This window comes from Saccopteryx leptura, chromosome 3 (assembly GCF_036850995.1).
Source record: "Saccopteryx leptura isolate mSacLep1 chromosome 3, mSacLep1_pri_phased_curated, whole genome shotgun sequence".
Taxonomy (NCBI): Eukaryota; Metazoa; Chordata; class Mammalia; order Chiroptera; family Emballonuridae; genus Saccopteryx; species Saccopteryx leptura.
In genome coordinates this window covers 128,122,653-128,147,518 of record NC_089505.1, presented here as the reverse complement: position 1 = coordinate 128,147,518, position 24,866 = coordinate 128,122,653, and the positions used below count along the sequence as shown (strand labels likewise).

General features: G+C 52.0%; 1 protein-coding gene across 1 annotated transcript; it reads left to right on the top strand.

Moving 5' to 3' along the window:
- The first annotated feature begins 1,451 nt into the window (after window positions 1–1,451).
- Window positions 1,452–21,481, top strand: CDCP2 (CUB domain containing protein 2). Its single transcript, XM_066376377.1, has 8 exons — window positions 1,452–1,476; window positions 2,791–2,923; window positions 8,357–8,704; window positions 11,889–12,224; window positions 13,223–13,576; window positions 16,557–16,735; window positions 20,115–20,445; window positions 21,386–21,481. The coding sequence occupies exons 2-7, from the start codon at window positions 2,845–2,847 to the stop codon at window positions 20,439–20,441; spliced, it is 1,623 nt and encodes a 540-aa protein (XP_066232474.1). The 5' UTR covers window positions 1,452–1,476; window positions 2,791–2,844; the 3' UTR covers window positions 20,442–20,445; window positions 21,386–21,481.
- The last annotated feature ends 3,385 nt before the right edge of the window (window positions 21,482–24,866 follow it).

Below are 24,866 nucleotides of genomic sequence, written 5' to 3'. Positions count from 1 at the left end.
GCAGAGGGAGGTGGTGGGAGCTGGGGGAAGACAGGCCTGGAAAGTGTGTGTCCTTACCTCCACCTCCACCCACCCCCACCCCAGAGATGGGGAGATCTGCATGTGCTTAAATGTGGAGAAAGCCAGCCAGGCAGGCGTGGCTGAGGTTATGGAGAGGGAGGAGCTAGTGGAGAGTTAGGTACCTGAGCCAGAGGGAATGGTGGGCTCTGTACAGGTGGGGGGGTTGTCCTTGGACAAGGGGTGGCACTACCTTTTCCTGAGGCTGGAGGAAAGGGTGCTGGAGCTTGTAGAGATGAAGGGTTTTGCTTTCTGGCTTGCCTTTTTGCTCCGTATGAAAGCGTGTGGTCATCTGCTGTGGGAGGTGGAGATGCAATGTCTCCAAGAGACTGGTGGGCCCTCTGGGATGATGTCTGTGGAGAATCTGAGAAACAGCCACCTAGGGAGACAAGGAAAGTAGGGGGACTGAAACCCTAGGTCAGGCTGGAGACCGTGAACTGATGCTGTGCTGACTAGTGGTAACAGGACTCTGCCCGGCACAGGTCCAGACACATGGCGAATGTGGCCAGTGGGGCTTGTCCAGCAGATGTCACCAAAGGAGAGCTGGATGACCCTGACCCTGGAGTCTAAGCCCAAGGAGGAAGATGGGGCAAGGGGTCCACAAGGTGGGGGAAGAACAGCAGAGGAGAAGGACTAGAGTGTCAGGAGTTTGCATGAGAGTGCAGGCAGAGAGGTGGTTGTTCGGGGGTGGAACGAACATGGCAGAGGTGAGTGTTCAAGAGCCAGCAAGTCCTGGGGTTTGTCACAATAACAGAGATAGTCTTATGAGGGCTTAGTTGATGCTGCCATGGCCCTGCCTGCATCCTGCGACATCACCAGCCCCAGACACGCAGACAGCTGTGCCTGCAGCCCCTGGACTACAACCCCATGCCTAGGCAGGTTGGAAACGCCCGGGGGTGATGCCCTCACCAGCCTTCCCCCAGAGGCAGCTGGAAGTTGGTGGACAAACACTTCACATTCTTGCCCCTCAGTGGAATAACTCGGGGTGGTAGTCTACACTGTCTCTGGAGGTGTCCACAGGGGTTGAGCCTCGTTGGCCCACAATAGCAAACTGCTCGTTCACACACCCTGAACTTGCTTCTTCTCGTCCCTGTCTCAGTTCCTCACTTCCACACCTGGGTATCCTGGGGTCTTTTCCGATATAAACTACAAGCCCCCCAGTCCTGTCACAAGGTCTTCCTGTGGAACAACTCAAACCAAGATAGTGGCTCGCCCCGTGGGAGCTGCAGCGTCCTGCTCTGTGAGATGGGAAGCCCAATACCTGCGTGGTGTGTGTGAGGCTCCTAGCACCACGCCCAGCACTGAGCAGGCACTGGGCTAGCTCTTTCCCTCACACAGTGGTTGTTTTATAAACGCTCCTGTTCCCTAGACTGCCCAGGACAGCTGAACCTTTCTGTTCCTGCCAATCAAGCCTCACAGGTAAGCAGATCCCTCAGGCCTGACTATTCCTGATGCTCTTTGCTGAACACCTCCCAGGTGGCCTCCCACACTGGCAACAAAGGGCTCCCTGGGGACCTCCTGACAAAAGGATGGGCTAGAGACAACATGTGCTCTGGCAGATGGACATCTGAGTTCCTCTGAGGTAAATAAAAATCATGCTCGCTCCTAAGCACTGAGCCAGGCTCTGGGAAGACTTCCCTGCATTATCTCATCTAAGGCTCACAGCAGAGCGCTGGCCACGGCCTTCTCCTGTCCCACAGACGAGGAGACTGGGCTCAGAGAGGCTGGGTGACTGCCCCAGGCTCCCACAGCCTGGCAGTGCATGGGAGAGCCAGGATTCAGACCTCGTCTGTCTAACCAGAGCCTAGGCTCCTCATGGGGAGGCGGGAATGGCCACATTTACCCCGGATGCCCCATGCCTGGTGCAGGCTCTGAGCAGAGGAGCTGAGTAAATGAGCGCTGGGCTGCGCTGAACCAAATAGGGCTCTTAGAGGAAACAGATCCTGTTCCCTCATGGACACCGAGCCTCGAAGGGCATTTCTGCAGCCTAGCTTCGAGCACAGGGTCAGGCACATAGGGATGTTCAAGCAAGATTTGTGGATCAATCAAAGAGTGAACACCTAATATTCTTGGCAAGAATTTACGCCATGGTCCTGATCTATGATTGTGTTAGGAGTTGCACAATATGATTATCCCATTCTATTCTCCCTGCTGCATTCTCCCATGAAAAAGACTTTTCCTTCGTCAGCTGTCCACTGCAACCTCCTTCGCTCTCCCTCTGAGCTAGTGTAAGCATGTCTGAATGATGCTTGTCCTACTAATTAGAGGTTCCCTTCGGTTCCCCTATGAGTGGGGGAACCTGTAGCAAGCGCCCATTATGTGCTTTAGTCTCAGCTACCATGTTTCATTTCTACAGCAGCCCTATTGGCAGGGCTGAATGGTCCCCCTGGACAGTGAGTAAGACCTAGACACAGAAAAATTAGATGACTTGTTCCAGATCACCCGGCAAGCTGAAGGCTGACCTGGGACGGATCCCAGCTGTATCTGCCCACACTCATGTCCTTGCTCCACCACCAAATTCCCTTCCAGCCCCAGCTTGCTTCCCTTCCCGACACAGTGTGGACAGTGCAGATCTCAGAACGTGTAAACCCGGTGACACTAGATCCGTCACCTTAGGGTGGAGTGAAGGAAGCGACTGGTGATCAGCTTACTAATTCGAGGGGCCGATGAATTATTTATCCCACCATTAACTTGGAGGCCCTTTAGGCCTCACCTCTCTTTCCCCTGCTCCAGACCCTCAGCATCTGGCCTGCTCAGCCTGCGGACCTGCAGGGTCCCGCTGAGGAGATGCTGGCAGAGCTGGCGGCCTGTCTGCTGCTGGCAATGGCATTGCTGGGCCCACACTGCCGGACCCAAGCCACAAAAGGTAAGGAGCTCCTGGTGACAGGCAGGAACGGGAAAGTAGGGGGAGGGGTTGGGCCGGCCGCAGTGGGGGTCTCAGGAGGTTTCTATGTGGGAAGCCAGAGAGCAGGAGGCCCTTTTGGGAAGTTGACTGAACTGAGGAGAGATATTTGCTTCTGAGTGGGGGAGACAGTATTTACAGAGTGCCTGCGATGTGCTGGATGCTTTACATTTATGATTGCATTTACTCTTCACAACAAACTTTAAGGTGGGTATTAGTCCCCCATATTACAGATGAGAAAACTGGCCCTGGCCGGTTGGTTCAGCGGTAGAGCGTCGGCCTGGCGTGCAGGAGTCCCGGGTTCGATTCCCGGCCAGGGCACACAGGAGAGGCACCCATCTGCTTCTCCACCCCTCTCCCTCTCCTTCCTCTCTGTCTCTCTCTTCCCCTCCTGCAGCCGAGGCTCCATTGGAGCAAAGATGGCCCGGGCGCTGGGGATGGCTCCTTGGCCTCTGCCTCAGGCGCTAGAGTGGCTCTGGATGCAACAGAGCAACGCCCCAGAGGGGCGGAGCATCGCCCCCTGGTGGGCGTGCCGGGTGGATCCCGGTCGGGTGCATGCGGGAGTCTGTCTGACTGCCTCCCCGTTTCCAGCTTCGGAAAAATGGAAAAAAAAAAAAAAAAAAGAAAAGAAAAGAAAAGAAAACTGAGGGGGAGAGAGGTTAAGTCACCTGTTCAAGGCTGTATGGTTACCAAGAGCAAAGGGAATGGCTCAAAGAACTCTTACAGGGTTGTTGCTGGAAGGAGTCTTCACTCTGCTCCTGGGAGGCTGCTGTCTTTCCCACTCAGCCAAGTGAAATCAGAATCCTTTGTCACAGCGTTCAGGACCCTCCAGCATTGGCTCTGATTCCTATATAATATCCAGCCTCAGTCCCTTACATCCCAGGGTATCCTGCACTCTGACAGAGAGTCACACCCCCTTCCAGAGGTGCTTCTCCCTCATGGCTTTCACCTGCTGGCTCCTGGCTCATCCACCAAACTAAGGTCAAAGACCACCTCCTCCAGGAAGCTTTCCGCATCCTACCATCATTCTCAGATGCTCCCTCCTTGGAGCTCCCCGAACCCTCTGCCAGCACCCTGGTCCCAGGCCACTCTGCGCTGCTCTAGCCCTTCGAGGGCCGTGTGCCTGTCTGTGAAGTGAAGGTAACGTCAGTTCTCCATCACAGGGCGGGCAAGCAGTCGGGGCTCAGCAAAGAGCCGTTAGTGCATTTTCCTGCGACTCGGGAAGGAAACATAACTTGCCAGTCACCTGGTTGGTGGCACAAATGGGCAGGGCGCACAGGTGTCTCGCTCCGTGACTCGGTGGTGGGAGGAGCTAGCTGTTCCTGTTTCCAGACACCAGGGCTTCAGTGGCCTTGGGTGACCTCGGGGGTCAGGGTGCCTGGCTGAGCCCTGGAGGAAACAGCCTCGTTTGTGATGGGAAGGGAACTCCTTGGGAAGGTTGTTCTGCTCTGACCCTGTCAGGTCTTTCCATGTCCTCTGGGCAGGGCTGGGGGAAGGGCAAGGACAGCTACTGGACAGACTGTCCCTTTGTCCTCCTGCCATAAAGGCATGAATCAGACTCTGTTCCTGCCCTGGCCTGACCCAGGGGCCAGGCAGGGAGTTGCTAATGTGAATTGGGTGTACACCTTGCAGCCCTTGCTTGGCTTTATGTCGTCACTGCTCACAGCTACCCAGTGAAGGAGGTGTCATTATCCACATTTCACAGATGCACGACTGAGGCTCAGGACATTACGTAATGGTGAGCCTGAGCCTTTGTTTATGTCATTTCTCTCTCCATATCTTCTCATTCCTCCTAGTCAAACTCAAAAATCACCTCCTCTGTGAATCTTCTACCTCCCCTTGCTGGCCCCAGCAAGACTGGCCTCCCTTCCTCTGAACCCCTCAGCTCCTGTGTGGACAGCACTGTCACGCTGCACAGCTTTGCCTTAAAAGCCTGATTCCCCACCTCTCTCCCACCTCCACCCCACCCCACCCCACCTCAACTGTGAACTCCCAGGTAGGGGCTCATGTTTGGTGAGTGTGTCTTCTCTTACGAGAACTTTGGTTAACGGTATTCTTCAATATGCTTTTGGTTGCAAGTGACAAACCCACCCTGGATGAATTTAAGCAAAAAGTGGGATGCGTAGGCTCTGCAACCAGAGTTACCTGCAGCCAGGGCATCTCGGCTTCAGGGTCATTTCCACTTTTCATGTGGTTCTTGTGATCTGCTGATGAGCTTTCTTAGTGGGTCCTGAGCATGGTCCTGCTGATGGTTCTCACTCCCAGCCTAGGGACTTGGGGGGACAGGGTTCTTCTCTAGGAATTCTACTGCAGGACTCTGGCCTGACCTACAGCACAGGCCCACCTTGCAGGCCAGTCACTATAGTGGTGATGGGAGCCCCAGGATTGCCCATCTGGGTCATGTGTCAACCCCTGTGTCAGGGATGTTGCCACATGGGAGCAGGGGAGCCAGTGTCTAAAAGAGGTGGGATGTTGTTGCAAGAAGTGGAGAAATGGTTGCTGGGTGGACCAAAAACACTTGCTATAGATGACAACTATAGCAAGTAACTGTTCTTTCTGGGCCTCAGTTTTCTCATCTGTAAAATGGAGTCAATAATCTACTTTGTCTTATGGGGCTATTGTGAGGATGCTATAAGATCACTCATTCATTCAGCAAATATGCATTGAGCACCTGCTTTCTGCCAGGTACTGTTCTAGGTGCTTGGGATACAGCAGAGAACAAAATACAAAAATTCCTGCTCTCAGAGAACTTACAGTTTTTGTGGAGAGAGACAAGCAATAAACCAAACAAATAACTAAAATATGCAGTACATTGGATGGTGGTGAATGCTGTGGAAGAAAAGGTAGAGAAAGAGTAGGAGTTTGGGAGGGTTACATTGTAAATAGAGTGGTTGGGGAAAGCCTCACTGAGAAGGTGACCAAGAATGTGTTGGTTTGTTTGTTTGTTTTTAGCATGCATGTGAGAAAGAGAAAGAGAGAGAGACAGGAAGGGAGAAAGATGAGAAGGATCAACTTGTAGTTGTGATACTTTAGTTGTTCATTGATTGCTTCTCTCTTTTTTATTCAGTGAGGAGGAGAGGCAGAGACAGACTCCTGCATGCACCCCATCTGGGAGCCACCTGGCAAGCCCACCAGGGGGAGGTGCTCTGCCCATCTGGGGCCATTGCTTCATTGCTCCGTTGCTCAGCAACTGAGGTCTATTTAGAGCCTTAGGTGGAGGTCATGGAGCCATCCTCAGCACCTGGGCCAACTCATTCCAATTGAGCCATGGCTGCAGGAGTGGGGGAGAGAGAGAAAGAGAAAAAAAAAGTGAGAAGGGTTGGTGTAGAGAAGCGGAAAAGCAGATGGGCGCTTCTCCTGTGTGCCCTGACTGGGAATCAAACCCAGGACATCCACACACTGGGCCAATGCTCTACTATTGAGCCAACCATCCAGGGCCAGCCCTGATTGATTCTCATATGTGCCTTGACTGGGGGGCTCAAGACAAGCCAGTGACCCCTTGCTCAAGCCAGCTACCTTGGGCTCAAGCCCAAGGGATCATGTCCATGCTCAAGCCAGAGTCTCTATGTTCAAGCTGGTAACCCCACACTCAAGCTGATGAGCCTGTGCTCAAGCCAGCGACCTCGGGGATTTGATCCTGGGACCTCACCTTCCCAGGTTGATGCTCTATCCACTGTGCCACCACTGGTCAGGCAGAAATAAAATATCTTGCTTGACCTGTGGTGGTGCAGTGAATTGAGAGTTGACCCAGAACGCTGAACTCGCCAGTTCAAAACCTAGGCTCACCAGGTCAAGGTATGTACGAGAAGCAATCAATTAACAGCTAAAGTGAAGCAACTACAGGTGGTGCTCCTCACTCTGTCTTCTATCTCTCTCCTCTCTCTCTAAAAATCAATAAATAAAACAATTTATATTAAATTTATATTGATGTTTTTGATTCAAATTAAGTATCACAAAGGTTTTTTTTTGTTTGTTTTGTTTTTGAATTTTTCTGAAGCTGGAAACGGGGAGAGACAGTCAGACAGACTCCCGCATGCGCCCGACCGGGATCCACCCGGCACGCCCACCAGGGGCAACGCTCTGCCCACCAGGGGGTGATGCTCTGCCCCTCCGGGGCGTCGCTCTGCCGCGACCAGAGCCACTCTAGCACCTGGGGCAGAGGCCAAGGAGCCATCCCCAGCGCCCGGGCCATCTTTGCTCCAATGGAGCCTTGGCTGCGGGAGGGGAAGAGAGAGACAGAGAGGAAGGGGGGGGGTGGAGAAACAAATAGGCGCTTCTCCTATGTGCCCTGGCCGGGAATCAAACCCGGGTCCCCCGCACGCCAGGCCGACGCTCTACCGCTGAGCCAACTGGCCAGGGCAGTATCACAAAGGTTTGACTTAATTTTTAAATTTCATATTTGTATCATTCTTAGTTTCTATTGACATTAACATGCTTGCTTTATTTCAATATATAAACTATATTACAGTATTTACTCTTATTACTAATATCAGTCTACTTAATATACTTGAAGATTTCTCTGTGGTTGATTTTGTCCCTGTGGAACATTCCACTAGGAATGCACAGTCAAAACAGTGTCTTCCAAAGTCATTTGAAATCCTTTTCCTCCATGTGACTGTGCCTCCAACTTGATATATAGTGAAGTTTATCTTTTTCAGTTTGGAATATTTAAGGGTTACTTAAATTTTTTGATAATTTAAAAATCATATTAAAATTATTCATAGTTATAAAGTCAAAATTATAAAACAAGTTGCATTTAAAGAGGCCCAGCGGTCATCCCTGCTCCTCCCATGTCTCCTTCCTCTGACAGAGGGTCATTCTTATTCGTTTCCTTCCATTGTTTTCTTTTTTAAACTATAAGTAAATATGTATGTATAAGAATATACTTTTAACATTAGAATAGGCTGTGCACATTTTCACTTAGGGTGAGAGGGAGGGGTTATTATTTAAAAAAAAATTTTTAAGGGCCTGACATCTGGCACTATTTTATGTAAAATTATAGGCTCACTCCGACACCTGTTTCCTTTCCCTGCTTTTTCTACATAGCACTTATAACTATTTAATATACTCTATATTTTACTTATTATGTTTGTTGTCTGTCTGCCCCACTAAAATGTAAAGTCCATGAGGGCAGAAATTTTTGTCTGTTTTGTTTCTGCTATGACCCCAGCACCTAGAATTGCTAGCACTCAAACGGTTTTTGCTGAATGAATAAAATAATGCTTGATAAATATCTGAAGAATAAGTAAATAAATGAACAACTACGTGAATACATGAATTAATCTAAGACTGTGGCTTCATGCTCCCTCATCCCAGCCCAAAGACCCAGCTTTGTAGTGGGGCCCCCCACCCAAGACCCTAGTGCTGACTTTGAGCCATTCTTCTCTCTTACCCCAGGTGTCAAATGTGGGGGTGTGCTCTCAGCACCTTCTGGAAACTTCTCGAGCCCCAACTTCCCCAGACTCTACCCCTACAACATGGAGTGCAGCTGGATGATTGTGGTGGCCGAGGGCTCCTCCGTGCTGCTCACCTTCCATGCCTTCGACCTGGAATACCACGACACCTGTGGCTTCGACTTCCTGGAGATCTACAACGGGGCTGCAGGAGACCGGGGCAACCTGCTGGGGAGGTTCTGTGGCCAGGCGCCCCCCCCACCCTTCACCTCCTCCTGGCACGTCATGTCTGTTATCTTCCACTCAGACAAGCACGTGGCCAGCCGCGGCTTTTCTGCAGGCTATCAGAAAGGCAAGGGGGACTTGGTATCGGAGAGGGTGGTCCGGGCATGGAGGCGGAGGAAGAGCAGTGGGGGCTACACTGAGACTTGCAGGGTCTCAGCATCTTAGCGTGTAGGCTGCCCCGTAACCTGGATGACCCTGCTGTCATAGCGCATGGGACAATGGCAGCCTCCGTTTGTAGTCTAGTAATTGCGGGTACCCATCCTCATGGTGACAATCCCCATGTCTCCCTCCGTCGTTCCTGGGAGCCCCAGAGTGTCTCACTGTGCTCAGGAGCGAGGCCTCTCGTACTCTCCTATTCTTATCCTTCGTATCCCCTGGCCTGGCGTCAGGGCACAGAGGGACGCCATGCTGCCACTGCTGCAGATCCCTCTGTGGCATCCCATTACTCATGGGCACGTGACTCCTTTCCCCGCCCCCAGGGTCCTCTGGACGGAAGGGACACCAGGATCTGTGTGGGACTGGTGATGCTTTACCTCCCAAAGCTTTTCATGACCTCGCCTCATGTATCTGGGGCCTCTAACCCCTCCCTCCTTCAACCAGGCTGGCACGCTGCCCCTTGGTGTAGTGAGGGAAGCAGAGGGCTTGCTCTCCTTGCCTCTCTCCTTGGCTCATTCCTTCTGTCCTGGACCTCTCTGCGCAAACTCAGACCTCCTGTCTTCTCCAAGACCAAAAACAAAGGCCTTATTCATGGCAGCTCAAGCTATAGACTACTCCTGAGGCTCCTGGTACATGGGGTCCACCAACAACAATTAGGGGGCTCAGATGGGACACCAGTTCCCTCTGGCTTTAGAGGCGCAGAATTGTAGAATGCTAAACTATAAGACTCACAGGCTGACTTAGTAACAGTTTCGGACTTTTGGACCCTTAAAATTTTAGAATGTTCAGATATCAAAGTCATAATACCATGGGCAGTGTATTCCAACATTTTTTAAAACAGTACCCTTATATCAAATTGGACCTTATGTTAATCCCTGATATATGAGAGATAAAGGTGACATTTTAGTGTATGCATTTATTTTGTAAGTTCATATTTTTAACATTTATTATAAGTCAGTCATTGAAAATGTAAATCAATATTTATGGCCTCCAGTGAGTTAAAATGTTATGACCTATGGTGGCACAGTGGATAAAGCGTTGACCTGGAATGCTGAGATCGCTGGTTTGAAAGCCCTGGCTTGCCTGGTCAAGACACATACGAGAAGCAACTGCTTCTCGCTTATCCCCACCCTCCTCTCTCTCTCCCTCTTCCTCTCTCTTGCCTCTTTCTTAATCAATAAAAAAATCTTTAAAAAAATTCCACTTCAAACCCTGTAGCACACCTGTTTCACAGTTACAATGAACTGATAGGAGTGTCCTCATTCTATAGTAATGTAGTTAAACAGATTACACAGAAAAATGTAACATGTAAAGCATGTAACTATGGACACTGTCTTTCACATTAAAAAGTAGTTTGGCCTGACTGGTGGTGCAGTGGATAGAGTGTCGGACTGGGACGTGGAGGACCCAGGTTCGAAACCCCGAGGTCACCAGCTTAAGCGCGGGCTCATCTGGTTTGAGCAAGGCTCACCAGCTTGAGCACAAGGTCGCTGGCTTGAGCAAGGGGTAGCTCAGTCTGCTGTAGCCCCCCAGTCAAGGCACATATGAGAAAGCAATCAATGAACAACTAAGGTGCCCCAACGAAGAATTGATGCCTCTCATCTCTCTCCCTTCCTATCTGTCCCTCTGTTTCTCACACACACACACACACACACACACACACACACACAAAAAGTAGTTTGAGTACAGCATAAGGATGGAATTTGCTCCAGATGCCTGTAGGTAGATGGTCCAGAGGCCTCTGTGGAACCCCGGAGCATTATCTGAAAGACTCCACTGAAGGTGTTAGTCTTGGAAGGGACCTCACAGGCTGTCTACACCAGCCCTCTCCTTTCACAGTCAATCAGTCTGAGACCAGAGAGAGAATGTGCCTCCCCAGGTCACAGGGCTCAGAGGGGAAACTGCTGGGACGAGAAGTCGAGGCCTTAGCAGCCCAGCACAGTGCTAGGTCCACATAGCCATGCCATGGGTGAGATTCTGGACTCTCAGGACACACGTCTAAGTGCGCCCCTCCCAGCTGGTGGCCCCCAGCCAGTCACCGCATTCGTCATCAATGACCTCCTGGCTGCCTTGTTCACACACGGTTCCGAAGGGGTTTCACCAGTGTCTTCTCAGACTCTGCACGAGTCTGAGCCCAGTGGAGCAGGATGGGCAAGTCTTATGATTTCTAATAGTCGCACGAGGCTCAGAGAGGCTGGGTGACTTGCCCAGGGTCACACAGCTAATATAAAGCAGAGTTGGGAAGACACCTGTCTTCAGACTTCAAGTCCATTTCTACTTCATCAGACCCTCTCTCTAAGCCTCAGTTTCCTTACCTGTTAGGAAGGTTTAATAACATTCCTGAACTCAGGCACCTCAGCCTCTGTACCCCACTGGCCTGGTAGGAGGGGTCAGTCAGTATCACAAGGTCAAGTGCACAGGCCCTGCAGTCAGCCGAACCCTGTTTTCCATGTTATCAGCCAGGTGACTTGCTCTCAGGGCCCTGTCCATGTCCCTTGGGCCTTGCCTTTTTAACAGTTCCTGCTAACTTCATCTCCTTGTTTGAGAGCTTTTTCCCCTACCCCCAGCAGACCTCAGCCTGGACTCTCAGGGTGGCGTATGAATGCCCCAGCTTCCTTAATCTCAGGTGCCCTGCCTCTGTGGTGTGTGCTTTACCCATTCCCCAGAGTTCCCCAACAAGATTCAGCATCAGGCTTGACAACGCCCTTTAGTAGCTGTCTCCCCTCCTCTCCCCTTTAGTGGCCCTCACTCCCTCACTCCCCACAGGGGTACCCCTGTATCTCCCAAATAAACTCATTGTGCTCAAATCCTTGTCTCAGAGTCCCGGTGAAGCTAGACTCACACAGGTAAGTTACTTAACTTCTCTGTGCTTCCATTTTCTCAACTGTAAAATGGGGAAAACCACTGCACGGATGTTCTGATAATGGTTCGAAAAGATGGATTTCGGTGCTGAGTACCTGGCCTGTGCCTGCCACTTGGCAAGTGCTTAGTGGATGGTGACAAGTGGCACATTGGGGGGGTGTCTGGTTCCCATGGGAGGAGATCATGGAGCCACAGGAAAGGAGAAAGGCTAGTTCAACTGGGCTTCCTTACAGATGTGTGTGGTGGTGTCCTGACGGGCCTGTCGGGAGTCCTCACCAGCCCCGAGTACCCGAACAACTACCCCAACAATGTGGAGTGCCACTGGGTGATCCAGGCCACCGGCCCTGCCACTGTCAAGCTGGTGTTCGTGGACTTCCAGGTGGAGGGCAACGAGGAGTGCACCTATGACTATGTGGCCGTGCTTGGGGGGCCTGGCCCTGCCCGTGGGCACCACTACTGTGGCAGCACCAGGCCCCCTTCCCTTGTGTCCCTGGGCCACGAGCTGCAGGTGGTCTTCAAGTCCGACTTTAACATTGGAGGCCGGGGTTTCAAGGCCTACTACTTTTCAGGTAGGAGGGACTGGGCGTCCACTCCAGTCCCCTGTGCATGGTGGGCTCCTGCCTTCCACAATGCTTGTGCGAGGAGAAGGTCACACTCTCCTGCCTCTGGGCTGTGTGCTTTGTGCTCTCTCTCTGCCTGGAATGCTCTAGCATACCCTTCCCTGCCTGGCCAATGCCAAGGCATAAGCATGCCACCTCCTCTGTGAAGACTTCCTGGTTCACTAAGAATCCCTTCCTTCAATTCCTTCTGGGAGGTTTTCATAGCAGCGATCTAACACGTCACTTCTGTGTGTGGTTTGCATGTCGATGTCCCCTGCCTGGCTGTGACTTCCTGTGGGCTTATCTTTACACCTGCCATGTAGTAGGTATTTCATTCATGTTGGTACAAGCGAAGGAATGAACCCTTGGGGTATTCACCATCTATAGAAGGAGATGGAAAAGGAAACAGACAATGATAACTCACTGTGACCTATGCTGTGTAACAGTAAGAATCATGGATGACATCCAGGAAGAGGAGAGAATTAGACAAAGCTTTCAAGGAGTTAGCCAGAAGCAGAAAGCAGGGAAGCGTGTTCCAAGCAGAGGGATCTGCATATGTAAAGGCACAGAGGACAGGATTTGCTTGTAGTACTAGGCGATGTTTGGTGAGTCTGGAAGGTAGGGGTGGATGAAGGCCAGTGAGAAAAGGATCAGGATCAGGTCATGAATTACATTGTCAAGTCCAAGTTTGGACCCAACTCTGAGGATAGGTATTAGGTACTGTGTTTGGATTGCTAACAGAGCCAGTGCTTATGAAGGGGTTTGCCAGTTGGAATGACAGTCCCAGTTTTCAGCTAGTTTCACATTAAAGCAGCTTTGGAATTGATTGTCTGGTTTTCTGGCCTTGGTGCCTACAACCTCCCAGGGTGGTGTTAGGACCACTATAGCACCCGTTGCCCAAACTGCAGCTGCAGACAGTGACAGTCCCCACACTTCTCACACTGCTCCTTCTACCCACTCTTCCGTAGGAGACTGCCAGGAGGTGTACACAGCCATACGGGGCAACTTCTCCAGCCCACAGTACCCCAGCCCCTACCCCAACAACATCCGATGCCACTGGACCATCCGCCTGCCTCCTGGCTATCGGGTCAAGATGTTCTTCCTGGACCTGGAACTGGAAGGGCCCAACAGCCTGACCAAAACCTGTGACTTTGACCATCTGGCAGCCTTCGATGGGACCAGCGAGGAGGCACCCCTGCTGGGGAACTGGTGTGGCCGCCACCTGCCGCCACCAGTCACCTCAAGCCGCAACCATCTCCTGCTCCTGCTACACACAGACCGCAGCACCACCCGCAGGGGCTTCTCTGTGGCCTACATTGGAGGTCAGCTGGGGTTGGTGGGTGGGTGTGCTGGAGGGGAAGGCGGCGAGGCGGGGTCCCGGGTCTTTGCAGCCTCCTTCCTCCGTCCCATGAACTGGACTCCCCAACCTCTTCCCGGTGGCTCCCACTCTGGGTCCTTTGAGGCTTGCTTTCTTACACTATTGCAGGGACCTGTGTTTCCAGCTTCCAGCTCTGCTATCCCTAGTCCCTTCCTATCTGGTCCTTTCCCCATGGGCCCTGGCCTCTCTTATAATGTAGTTGATTTTGATCCTCTCTCCAGGAGCAATACAAAATATTGTAATATTGCTTATGGTAAACAGTTGGTATAACCACATAAATGCTGACCAGGCTTGCTTATATCAGTCAGAAAGCCTGACCGACAGTGGCTTGAACAAATGGCTTTTGTTTTCCTCACATAACAAGAAGTCTGGAGGTAGGCAGCTCCTGTGTGTCGGTTCAGGGACTCAACGCTGTCCCAGCAGGTAGCTCTAGGATTCTCTTGGCCTCAGTACTGCAAAATGGCTGCCACAAGTTCAGGCATCATGTCCATCCGTGTTCAAGGCTAGAAGAGGGTAGGAGAGGTGCCAGCCACAAATGTCCTTTTATCAAGAAAGCAAAGGCATTTTCAGAAGCTGTCAAAAGATTTCTCCTTGGTCTCATTGATGTGAACTTGCCCAGATAGCCGTGCCTACCTGCAGAGGAGGCTGGGAAAGTTGGTCCTCAGCTTTTCCAGCCTCCAGAGAGCCAGTCAAATTTGCCAGCTGACAGTGTTCACCATCTCTTCCCTCTTCTCACACCCTTCCCTGGGCCAGAGCACAGAGCGCCTCAGTTCCGGACGGTTATGCCCTCTGCCTGACCCGGCTGAAGGTCTTTGTTGTGCAGGTGTGGAAACGAGGGAACAGAGAGAGGAGAGGACTTCACTGCAGTCGCATAAGCAGCGAGTGGCACAGCCAAGACTAGAACTCACTTCCCGGCCTTCTTGTGTGTCTGAGCAAGGCCCCCAGGGAGAGGACCCCAGACTGAGCTCAGAGAGACCAGGGTCACATCCAAATGCTGCCATTTACTGACCATCCATCTGTAAAGGGGTTGATGAATGCCCTAGACAGGCGGTCATTAAGATGAAATGAGGTGACACAGGTCACAGTGCCTGTCTCTGAGGGCATCCTTACTGAGGGTAGATTTCTTTCTCTCCTGTGCCTCAGACCTGTCTGCATTTGAAAGATCTTTCCTCTCCTCCTATGCAAGAGGGGATTAGGGTCGCAGAGGTGGGGATGGAAACAACAGGGCTGCAGCAAGCTGGCGACAGAGAAGTGACCTGGGCAGACCAGCCTCTCGGGGCCTCAGCCAGCTCCATCCCTGAACTGGGCAAGGACTGTCCCTCTGTTGGAGGGACTCCCTTCTCCGATTGCGCTCTGGAGAGCCAGTGCCACGGGGCTCTGCCGCAGCTAGCCGGCAAGTCACTTTCTCTCCATGGGTCTCAGTTTTTCCACCTGTAAAATGAGGACATTGGCTGAAGGATCTTTAAAGTCCCTCTTTGCTCCCATAGTCTTAGTTCTGGGCCTGGGTCCTCTCCCAGCTCTGTGGGATCTCAGAAAAGCCACTTCTTTAGATGACCTCCAGAGACTGAGGATGGGGCAGCTCTAATCCTGGCTCCCGTGCAGGGGCAGGAGCCCCCTCCCACCCCCCTCCGCCCCCAGATCCCCGTGGGAGCCCAGGGTCAGACAAGGGCACTCATGCTGGGCGAGGCGCCAGATGTGGCCCAGGCTGCAGCGGCCTCCTGGCTAGAGGACAGCCTCAGCATCAATCAGAGGTGACACACAGTTCAGCGCCACCGAGATCACCGTGGGAGACGACAGACCCATAAATCCCCGACTGCCCAGACACCAGAGGCTGAAATATGTCTGAGGCATTTCCCGAAGAGGCGTTGAGAGTTCCAGGCCTTTGCCTGCCAGCTCCTTCCTGTTCCTCCCACCGGTCACCCTCCTTCCTTTCCCCTACACTCACCCCTGCCCCGGCAAGCACCGCCCCATACAAACACACACACACAGACACACACGCACACACACACATGTACACGTACACACATACACACATGTACACACACACATACACACACACACACGCTTGCACAGACCCAACACATGAATCACACCGCTGTGTCCTGGAGGGAGCAAGGGCCCCAGGTAGAGTGGAGAGGTCAGGACCTCTGGAATCCTAGAGACTCAATGGTTAAGATCCCTACTAAACAACTTCACCGCCAGAGCTTCAGTTTCCAAAACTATAGCAAGGGTTTAGTCACGTTCATGTCACAGGGTCATTGTGGGGAGAGAGTGAGGCTATCCTCACCACTGTTTTCAAAACTGCAGCCTCCCAACCCTCCCCCTCACCTCCCTCCACCAACACACACACTCTGCTCTCTGTCTTTATTCTTTGCCTTGTTTGCCTTCAGACCACTCAGACACTTAGGTGCATTTTACATATTTATTGTTCCTTCGCTCAACTACAGTGTAAGTGCTGAGAGGGCAGGAATTTCGGGCTGGTTTTTTTTTTTTTCCATTCTGTAACTGTGGTGCTTAGAATAATGCTTACACATAGTAGACCCTCAGTAAAGATTTGTTAACCAATTGAAAGAATTGCCTGGCACATGGCGAAGTAATCAGCAAATAATAGCTAAATCTTGATTAAAAATATTCATTCATTCATTCACTCATTCATTTAATCAAGTATTCATTCAGCATCTACTGTAGCTGCCAAGCTCTGTATGAGGTTCAGAAGACCCTGAGAAGCACGCGTGGTGCCTGTGCTGGGCCACTCATTGCCTGATGGAGTTAAATGCAGTAATGCATATAAAACATCCCATAGGATTGCATTAGAGCCATCTCTGTGCTCAGTTTTCCTGTTCACCACCCTTGGATGGGAGCTTGGGAGGGTGGCGTCAGATTGCCTGTCCCTAAGACCTCCAGCTCCTCCCTCCTGTCCCCAGTTGTGCCCATGAACGTGAGCTGCTCCCGCACGGACTTCCAGATCCTGATCTCCACGAAGGCGCTGGCCCCACTGGGGCGGACCCAGGTCTACCTGGGCAGCCGTCGCTGTGCTGCCCAGGAAGTTGGCAGCACCTTCCGGATCCAGGCCCGCTTTGACACCTGCGGTACTGAGTCTCAGGTAGGGGCTGGGGGAGGAGGGCAGCAGGACGGAGGGGCTCTGGCCGCTGCCGAAAGGCACCTGCCATTCCTGAGACATCAGCATCTCTTTACCTCAGCAAATTTGTTCAGTGTAGACCCAACAAAGAACTTAAATAAGGGCAGCAGAGAAGGGGGCCTGTTGCACAACCCAGCACAACCGAAGGCCCCTATTGTAGGCTCCTCCCATCCGGCCCCATGGGCTGACCTTCCCTGGAGCTTTCCTGCTGTCCCCGCTCTGTTCTCCCCGTAGCTCCCTGTGGCCACCCAGTCCTCACTTCTTCAACACTCAGAGCTGTGTGAGCCCTGCTGCCTCCTGCCCGCCCTCCCCTAATCTGTGGTCCGAATCCTTTCCTGGGTTCCACAAAACAAAGGACCCTTCAAGTAACAGGATCCACCTCCCTCCAAAGGCTTGCAACTGAAATTTTCTATCTTTGTGTTTTAGAAACCTTAAACCCAGGCATGGGCCCTCAGAGCCCCTGAGCTCTGCACCCTGCACCCTGATGTTTGTTTTCTTTTCTTTCTTTTTTTTTTTTTTTACAGAGCAGAGATAGGGACAGACAGACAGGAACGGAGAGAGATGAGAAGCATCAATCATCAGTTTCTCGTTGCAACTTCTTAGTTGTTCATTGATTGCTTTCTCACATGTGCCTTGACCGTGGGCCTTCAGCAGACCGAGTAACCCCTTGCTCGGGCCAGCAACCTTGGGTCCAAGCTGGTGAGCTTTTGCTCAAGCCAGATGAGCCCGCGCTCAAGCTGGCGACCTCGGGGTCTCGAACCTGGGTCCTTCCGCATCCCAGTCCGACGCTCTATCCACTGCGCCACCACCTGGTCAGGCGATGTTTGTATTCTTAGGGATGCGTCAGGCACGGGAACGGGAAAAGGAACAGTGGCCTCTATTAGGATGACCCCCTAGCCTCGGTATCGGGGATTTGACAGTCTGGCCTGGCAGAACTCACATGCTTTCCAGCATACTGTACTCCTCCACCCCCAACATGAGCTCTGGCCCCTCCAGCCCACCCCTGGCTTCCCTCGCCTCCTGGCAGCCACTGTCCTTTTGGCCTGAGAGGAGAAGTGGAGGTCAGTCTTGGCTGCTAAGATGATCTTCCCATACCCCTACTCCATGCCCTAAACCACTCAGGGATTTTCTTCAGGGCAGAACCACATTCTACAGAGTCATGAAATGATGGAGACAGGGAATGCAAGAAACAGAATTGTATGATCTAGAAGGAAGAACTCATAGATACTCAGAGTCATGAAACCACCACCAGAACTTGGAACCACAGAAGCATAGAATCTTGGAGTCAATATTGTGGAAACTAGAAGCTGAGAACCTTAGACTCATGGATTCTTAGTGTAATGCTTTCAAGTCTTAGCCCCAAGAGAACCAGCCTCTGCGCTGAGTTGCTTTCGAAGATGCACGGCTCAGACGGCTAAAAGCATGGCAGCCTTTCTGTGCGTCTCTTACAAAATGTTGCAGACTTGATTTTATAGCTATAACATCATGTGTGGCCTTCCCTCCCCAAGCTTCTCACTCATCAAAAACTTTCCTGTGCCCCATTTTATGAGTTTGTTCTCCCTTCTTTATTACATAGATTCACTTCCGCCCTTTGAACTGGATCCCCTTCCACTCTTAGGTCCTCTCTTTTTTTTCCTAGTGTCCCGATTCTGTGTTACAAAAATCCAGGATGCCAGTCCTCTTCAGAGGGTGTGGTGGCTGACAGGCTAAGGGCACAAATACAGATGGTTCCTTGGGGACATGGACTCGGAACCTTTTGAGAACGCAGAGTTGGGAGAGATCGACCCTTAAGGTCACCTGGTCTACAAAATTTCCTTCTCCAAAGTGTCCCGTGATGGCAGCTTCTCGCGCCTGCTCACTCTGTTTTAGGGTGTTTTGATTTTTTTTTTTTTTTGTATTTTTTCCGAAGCTGGAAACGGGGAGGCAGTCAGACAGACTCCCGCATGCACCCGACCAGGATCCACCCGGCACGCCCACCAGGGGGCGATGCTCTGCCCACCAGGGGGCGATGCTCTGCCCCTCCGGGGTGTCGCTCTGCCGCAATCAGAGCCATTCTAGCGCCTGAGGCAGAGGCTACAGAGCCATCCTCAGCGCCTGGGCAAACTTTGCTCCAGTGGAGCCTTGGCTGCGGGAGGGGAAGAGAGAGACAGAGAGGAAGGAGAGGGGGAGGGGTGGAGAAGCAGATGGGCGCTTCTCCTGTGTGCCCTGGCCGGGAATCGAACCCAGGACTCCTGCACGCCAGGCCGACGCTCTACCACTGAGCCAACCGGCCAGGGCCTAGAGTGCTTTGATTTTTAAAGCCTTGTGTCAGCCACCACTGTGCATGGGTAGTAGGCCACCTGAGGAGTTCATGGCTGCTGCACATTTCGGGTGGTAGGGAGAGGAGCCCTGCATCAATGTAGCCCCTGCTCCAGACCACATCAGGCTGCCCAGCAAATGCTGCCCCAATACCTCACCATCTCAGGGCAACTTGACCCATTCCTCTCTTATCCGTGGAGGTGGGGAGGGCAATGGTGTGCCAAACTCACATCTTACTCCTCAATGGCTCTTCCCAACCTTAAGGTGGTGCCACTCTGGTGACCAGGGACTCAGCAGCAGGGACACATTATTGCTGCAGACATAATTGGGAGAAAAGATTCCAGAAGGAAGGTCACATAACACCAGGGCCAGACCTTCTATCTGGGAAGCAGGAGACTTGGCTTCCGGACCTAGCTGTGGGCGTGACTGCCTTTGCTAGGCCTCGTGGTCTGGTCACAGCTGTAACTTGCCAAGGAAGGGAGATTGAGCTAGGTGCCGTGAAAGTCCCCTTTGGCTCCATGTTCGTTGATTTAGTGAGGCATGATGACGAAGAGCACAGTTAAGAATTGGGAGGATCTGGGTGAGAACATGTTCCCTGTCACTTGTGTGCTGTGTGACCTCAGGCAAGGGATTTAACCTCTGGGTCTCAGTTTCCTCATCTGTAAAGTGGGGGTATTAATGGTACCAATAAGAGAAGGATGTTGTGAGAATTAAATGAGATAATGCACTTGAGATACAAAGCCCAGAACGTGGCAAATGTCCCTGTGATTATTGTTACTATCTGTCACAGACCCAGCCTCTTTGAAGCCAGAGCAAACCCTGAGCCATCAAATCTGATATTGTCCTTCCTGACACCCTCACAGCAACCCTTCTACACGTGGGGACACTGAGGCTCCGTGTGGGAAGGGCGTCAGTGACCAAGCTGGGACTAGAGTCCAGGCTCCTGGGGCTCTTCCCCCTGAGTACTGAGTCCTCACATATCTAGGGGGACACAGTTAGCTCTAGGCCCCTTCAGATGTGAACAAGTGCCCTGTGACCCCCACAGAGAAGGAACAACACTTCAGTGGTCGTCAGCGTGCTGTACATCGACTTCTCGGCTGGGGGGCAGGAGGACATCCACAAGTACGAGGTCCACTGTGAGCCCCGGCGCAAGGAGGCTTCTGTCCACCTGCTCTCCGGCTCTGACTGGCTTGGGCCCTATGCTGCCATGGCTGAGCACCTTCAGGAAGCACCGCCCATGGACGAAGCAGAGATACTGGAGGGCCCCGTGGCCATGGTGGCCCAGGACACCAGTGACATTGTCTTCCTGGGCCTTTGCATCCTGGCGGGAGTCCTCATGGTCATTGCCATTGTGGTCCTGATGCTGCTGTGAGAAGGTAAGATAGGGACCTGGCATCTGTCCCAGGGAGGCAGCTTGGGAACCCTACAACAGGGATGGGACCAGGCCTTGTTGACTTGCTGGTGACCATGGACAAGTCACTGTCCCTCTCTGAGCCTCAGTTTCCTGAGGACTATCACTCTGCCATGCTTATCTCACAGGACTGGCATGAGGCTCAGAGAAGAGTATGGGTGGATAAGAGCTTTGTAAACGATAGCATGGCATGTATGAGTATGCAATTGTTGTTATTAATTTTAAAGATATAAAAAACTGTGTGTGTTACTGTTACTGGAGACAAAGTGATTAACGCTGACTCATTCTATAACCTGTAAGTGTTTCACCAACTCAGGGTACAAATAAGGGCATCTCTTATTTTTCAACTAATCACGCATCCCAAGCCTTCATTAGCAGGAAGTTCAGTATCCATCCAGAGGTTTCACTCTCCCCGAATTGATCCAAGAACATGAGGACTTCTGTCTGAAGCAGCCCAGGGCTGCTTCTAAACTCCAGAACAGAGAAAGGGAACAGAAACCCCACCTAGTACTGTCGTTTCGGGCCCTGCCACATGGTGCTGCTGTTGAAGACTGGCTGTGTGCATCCTGGTGGGTGCCTGCGCACTGAGGAGGTGATGCCCTGCTGGGTCAGATCCCTGTGTAAACCACAGGCAGATCCACACTGTGCTCAGCAGTGAGGCTGGAGGCCGAGACCGGTATCTCCTTCATGTTGGCACTTTCCCTAAAATATTTTGTAATCTTTGACTGAAAAGCTGATTGAAGTCCCACATGTCTCTGTCCTCCTCACCCCTGATGTTGAGCTTAGATCACCAGCCTGCCCTTCCCCTCCAGATGAGTTCTCTTGGAGCACTCTGGATCTTCTACCATTAGGTTTCACTTGCGGCTACTCCAGTCTACTCACATGTTTCTAATTTCCCACCACAGGGAGCAGGGGCTGGGTTCCGAATGCTGACCTGTGAGAAAACCTCGGACATCCTTATGTGAATTGGTACATCCCTCCCCAGAGCTCTACATAGCAGGAAGTGGCACAATCTTGTTAATGAAAAAGAAACAAGACATGCATTTATAATTCACCACTTTCCCTTGTTCACCTTTATAGTTGCATAATACATCATTCAATGGAGTCCTTCCTTAATAACAGAAATCTCCAAATTGTGTTCACCACTGATGTCAATTTAAAAGACTGTAGCCAATTACAGTTCTTTCAACAACCCAACAAACATCCGGCTGTTTCCAGCTTTGTATCTGTTGTTATGACAGGCCTCGGGCGCACAACAGTTAACACATCCAGGAAATTCCTTCCTCTTAGGTGCTTCTGGTCAGTGCAACAACATCAGGGGTGGGAGGGCAGGTACCTGGGTAACTCGCAGAGTAAAGAACTAGAAAGAAGAGAGCCAACATAAGAAATGAATTAAGCGGGAAGCCTGACCAGGTGGTGGCGCAGTGGATAGAGCATCGACCTGGAACACTGAGGACCCAGGTTCGAAATCCCGAGGTCACTGGCTTGAGCGTGGGATCATAGCCAAGACCCCATGGCTGCTGGCTTGAGCCCAAAGTCGCTGGCTTGAGCAAAGGGTCCCTGGCTCAGTTGGAGTCTCACCCACCCACCCACCCCCGGTCAAGGCATATATGAGAAAGCAATCAATGAACAGCTAAGGTGCCACAACTGTGAGTTGATGCTTCTCATCTCTCTCCTTTCCTGTCTGTCCCTGTCTCTCTGTCTGTTTCTCTCGCCCTAAAAATAACAAGAAAATAAGTGGATTAAGGGAAAAAAAGTTGCCTGGACATTAGGAGAACTGGATTCAAGTCCAAGTTCTTCTTCTTACTAATTGTGTGAGCCTGGGCAAGTCATTTTGATTCTATGAGTTCTGATACCTCCACTTGCAAAATGGGACCACAGATAAGAGCTTGCTGTGAAGATGTAGCAACATGATGAATTAAAGAAGTCTTTTGGGGTAATGAATGTGACAGCAGGAGAGAGTCTGGACTGCTACCTCAGGCCCCTTGCTCTTTCTCTCCCACCCACCTTCTCACTCTCAGACACCTCTAGCCACTGGGCCACACTACCACTCCCAGATTGCATTGTGAACACTTCACAAACCACCTGGGTCTCCATATCCCTGTCTGGGAAGGACCAGCTATACATTAGATTCTCTCTGTGGCTGACCTCCTCCAGGTTCTGCCCTCCAGAACTCATGGGTGGACCTTGGAGTACAGCTGGTGGGCCCCAGACAGGTGGGCCCAAGCTGGCCTTGTCATGGTGGGGAGACAATAGCTCAGCCTGTGCGAAGCCTAATTCTCAAAGCTGAGTGTGTGAGTGAGTGTGTGGACATGCATTCATGCGGGGAAGTTGGGGGCCTCCATCTGTACTCCAGCACCTACTGCACAGAGGCCAGAGCTCGGGCCCTGCAGCCGGGCCACCAGCGCGCCACTACGTGTTAGCTGTGTCACCATGGGCAAGTAACCTCACCTCTATAATAATGTGTACTTCATCAGTTCACTGTGGGGATTAAATGAGATGATGTGTGACAGTGCCCAGGACACAGGAAGGATGCAACAAAATTCAGTTGTTACCACTGACTGTGCAAAAGCTCTGGACTGGAAACCCAGGTTCTCGGCCCAGCTCTGCCGCCGGCTGGCTGTGTAGCCATGGGAGAGCCCATTCCCTTCTCTGGCCTCGTTTTCCCTATTTTCAAAATGTGAGAAGCATTATTATCACCCCCAGCACTGTCACTGTCATAGCCACCACCCTAAGCTCTGACTATGTGGCAGGTGTTTAAGATGTGTCATCTCACTCATTTAAGCCACCTTGTAAGGCTGACATAAATTGCCCCCATTGTACAGATGAGGAAACTGAGGTTTGGGAAGTGAAAGTGCTGTGCCCAAGATTACACGGCTATGAAATGTTGAAGCTGGTCTGAAAGGCGCCAGTTCTTCCCTGAGCTGGGGCACTACGCAAAAAGCTGGGTCCTCTTGGGACCCCAGGCCACTGCTCTCAAACATCACAGCTGTGTCTGGTTGGGAAAGAACTGGAATGGCTGAGAGGGAGAGGGTGCTCAGGTGCTGCCATTCCCTGCCCTCAGGTCAGCCAGCATGCTGATTATCCTGTGTTAGCTGCAGGAAATAACAGGCTTTGTGACAGCACAGTGTCTATTAGAAATGAAAGGTCTGAAATGATACCCATTAGCCAACACGCCCCGGCCCCGGAAGAGTGTCAGGGCATGGCGAGCATGGCACAGCATTCCTGCTCACCTGCCAGTTCCCCTTTTCAGAAAGTGGGTGGCTGTGAAGGAGCCTGGCTTGAACCCCAGCTTTTTCCCCATTGGCTGTGTGGCCCTGGGACATGCTTACCCCCCAGCTAGGAGCTTGGGTCCTCCTCCCAGCCTGTCTCATAGAGCCAATGTTACTGATGAGGAAGTTTTTGGCAAATGGATGTGCTGGCCTTGGGAAAATACCTTCTGAGCTGCAGGTCAGACAGACCTGAGTGCATTTCCAGTTTTTTCCCTGACTCTGTGTGACCTTGGGCAGGTTGCTCAGCTTCTCTGAGCCTCAGTTTCCTTATGTATGGAATGGAATAGAAAGATCCTCTTTACAAGGTGATTGTAAGGGCAGAGAACATGAGGAGAGCTCCCCATATGGGGCCTCCACCGGGACGAGTCAGAAAGTGGTTGGCTGGCAGGTCGGGCCTGACAATGGCTTCCCTGAGGAGTCCTCAACTCCCAGAGCTGGAGGGGGCCTGACAAGAACGCAAGCCCCCCACCATCTCCTCCCGCCTCCCACCACTGAGCCAGCCCAGCCTCCCCGTTCTCCTGCTGTTCTCCAGTGGACCCGGCCCTCCTATCTCCAGGCCCCTCTGCGTGGAGTGTCCTTGCACCAGAGCACTGCCTGACCTGGCTCCTTCACATCCTTCTCTGACCATGTACCATTTTACCCACACGTATCACTGTGCTCCCTCGGCGGGGGGGGGGGGGCTTACTTTATTCTGTCACAGAACTCTGTATCACCACCTGCAATGGTGTGACAGCCGTGTTTGCCCTTGCTCCTCTAGACCTGATCCCCTCACTGTGGTGCCAGCACCATGAAGGAGGTTGTCCCCTTGTCCACCCCACCAGAGCCTGGCACACGAGCCTTCCACGAGTGTGGATGAGTGAGTGAGCAAGCAAGCCAGTGAATGAATGGGTAAATTTGATGCAATTCCATTCATTCAACCCTACGTGAGTGACTGTATTTGTACTTTGGGACAATTGGAGTCAAGGACATCTCCCAGTGTCTTCTCTGAGCCACCCTCTTCCCGCTTCATGGAACGCAGACAGACTCAGACGGGGCCCTCCCTCCAGGAGCTCACGCCTGGGGGCAAAGAACCAGCTCTAAGGCACACCCTGCCTGAAGGGACCGTACCACTGGG

Coding starts and splice junctions, on each gene's coding strand:
- CDCP2 (XM_066376377.1), top strand. CDS start 2,845: ATGCTGGCAGAGCTGGCGGCCTGTCTGCTGCTGGCAATGGCATTGCTG. Junction 13,577..16,556: donor CTCTGTGGCCTACATTGGAG/GTCAGCTGGGGT, acceptor TCCTGTCCCCAG/TTGTGCCCATGAACGTGAGC. Junction 16,736..20,114: donor CCTGCGGTACTGAGTCTCAG/GTAGGGGCTGGG, acceptor TGACCCCCACAG/AGAAGGAACAACACTTCAGT.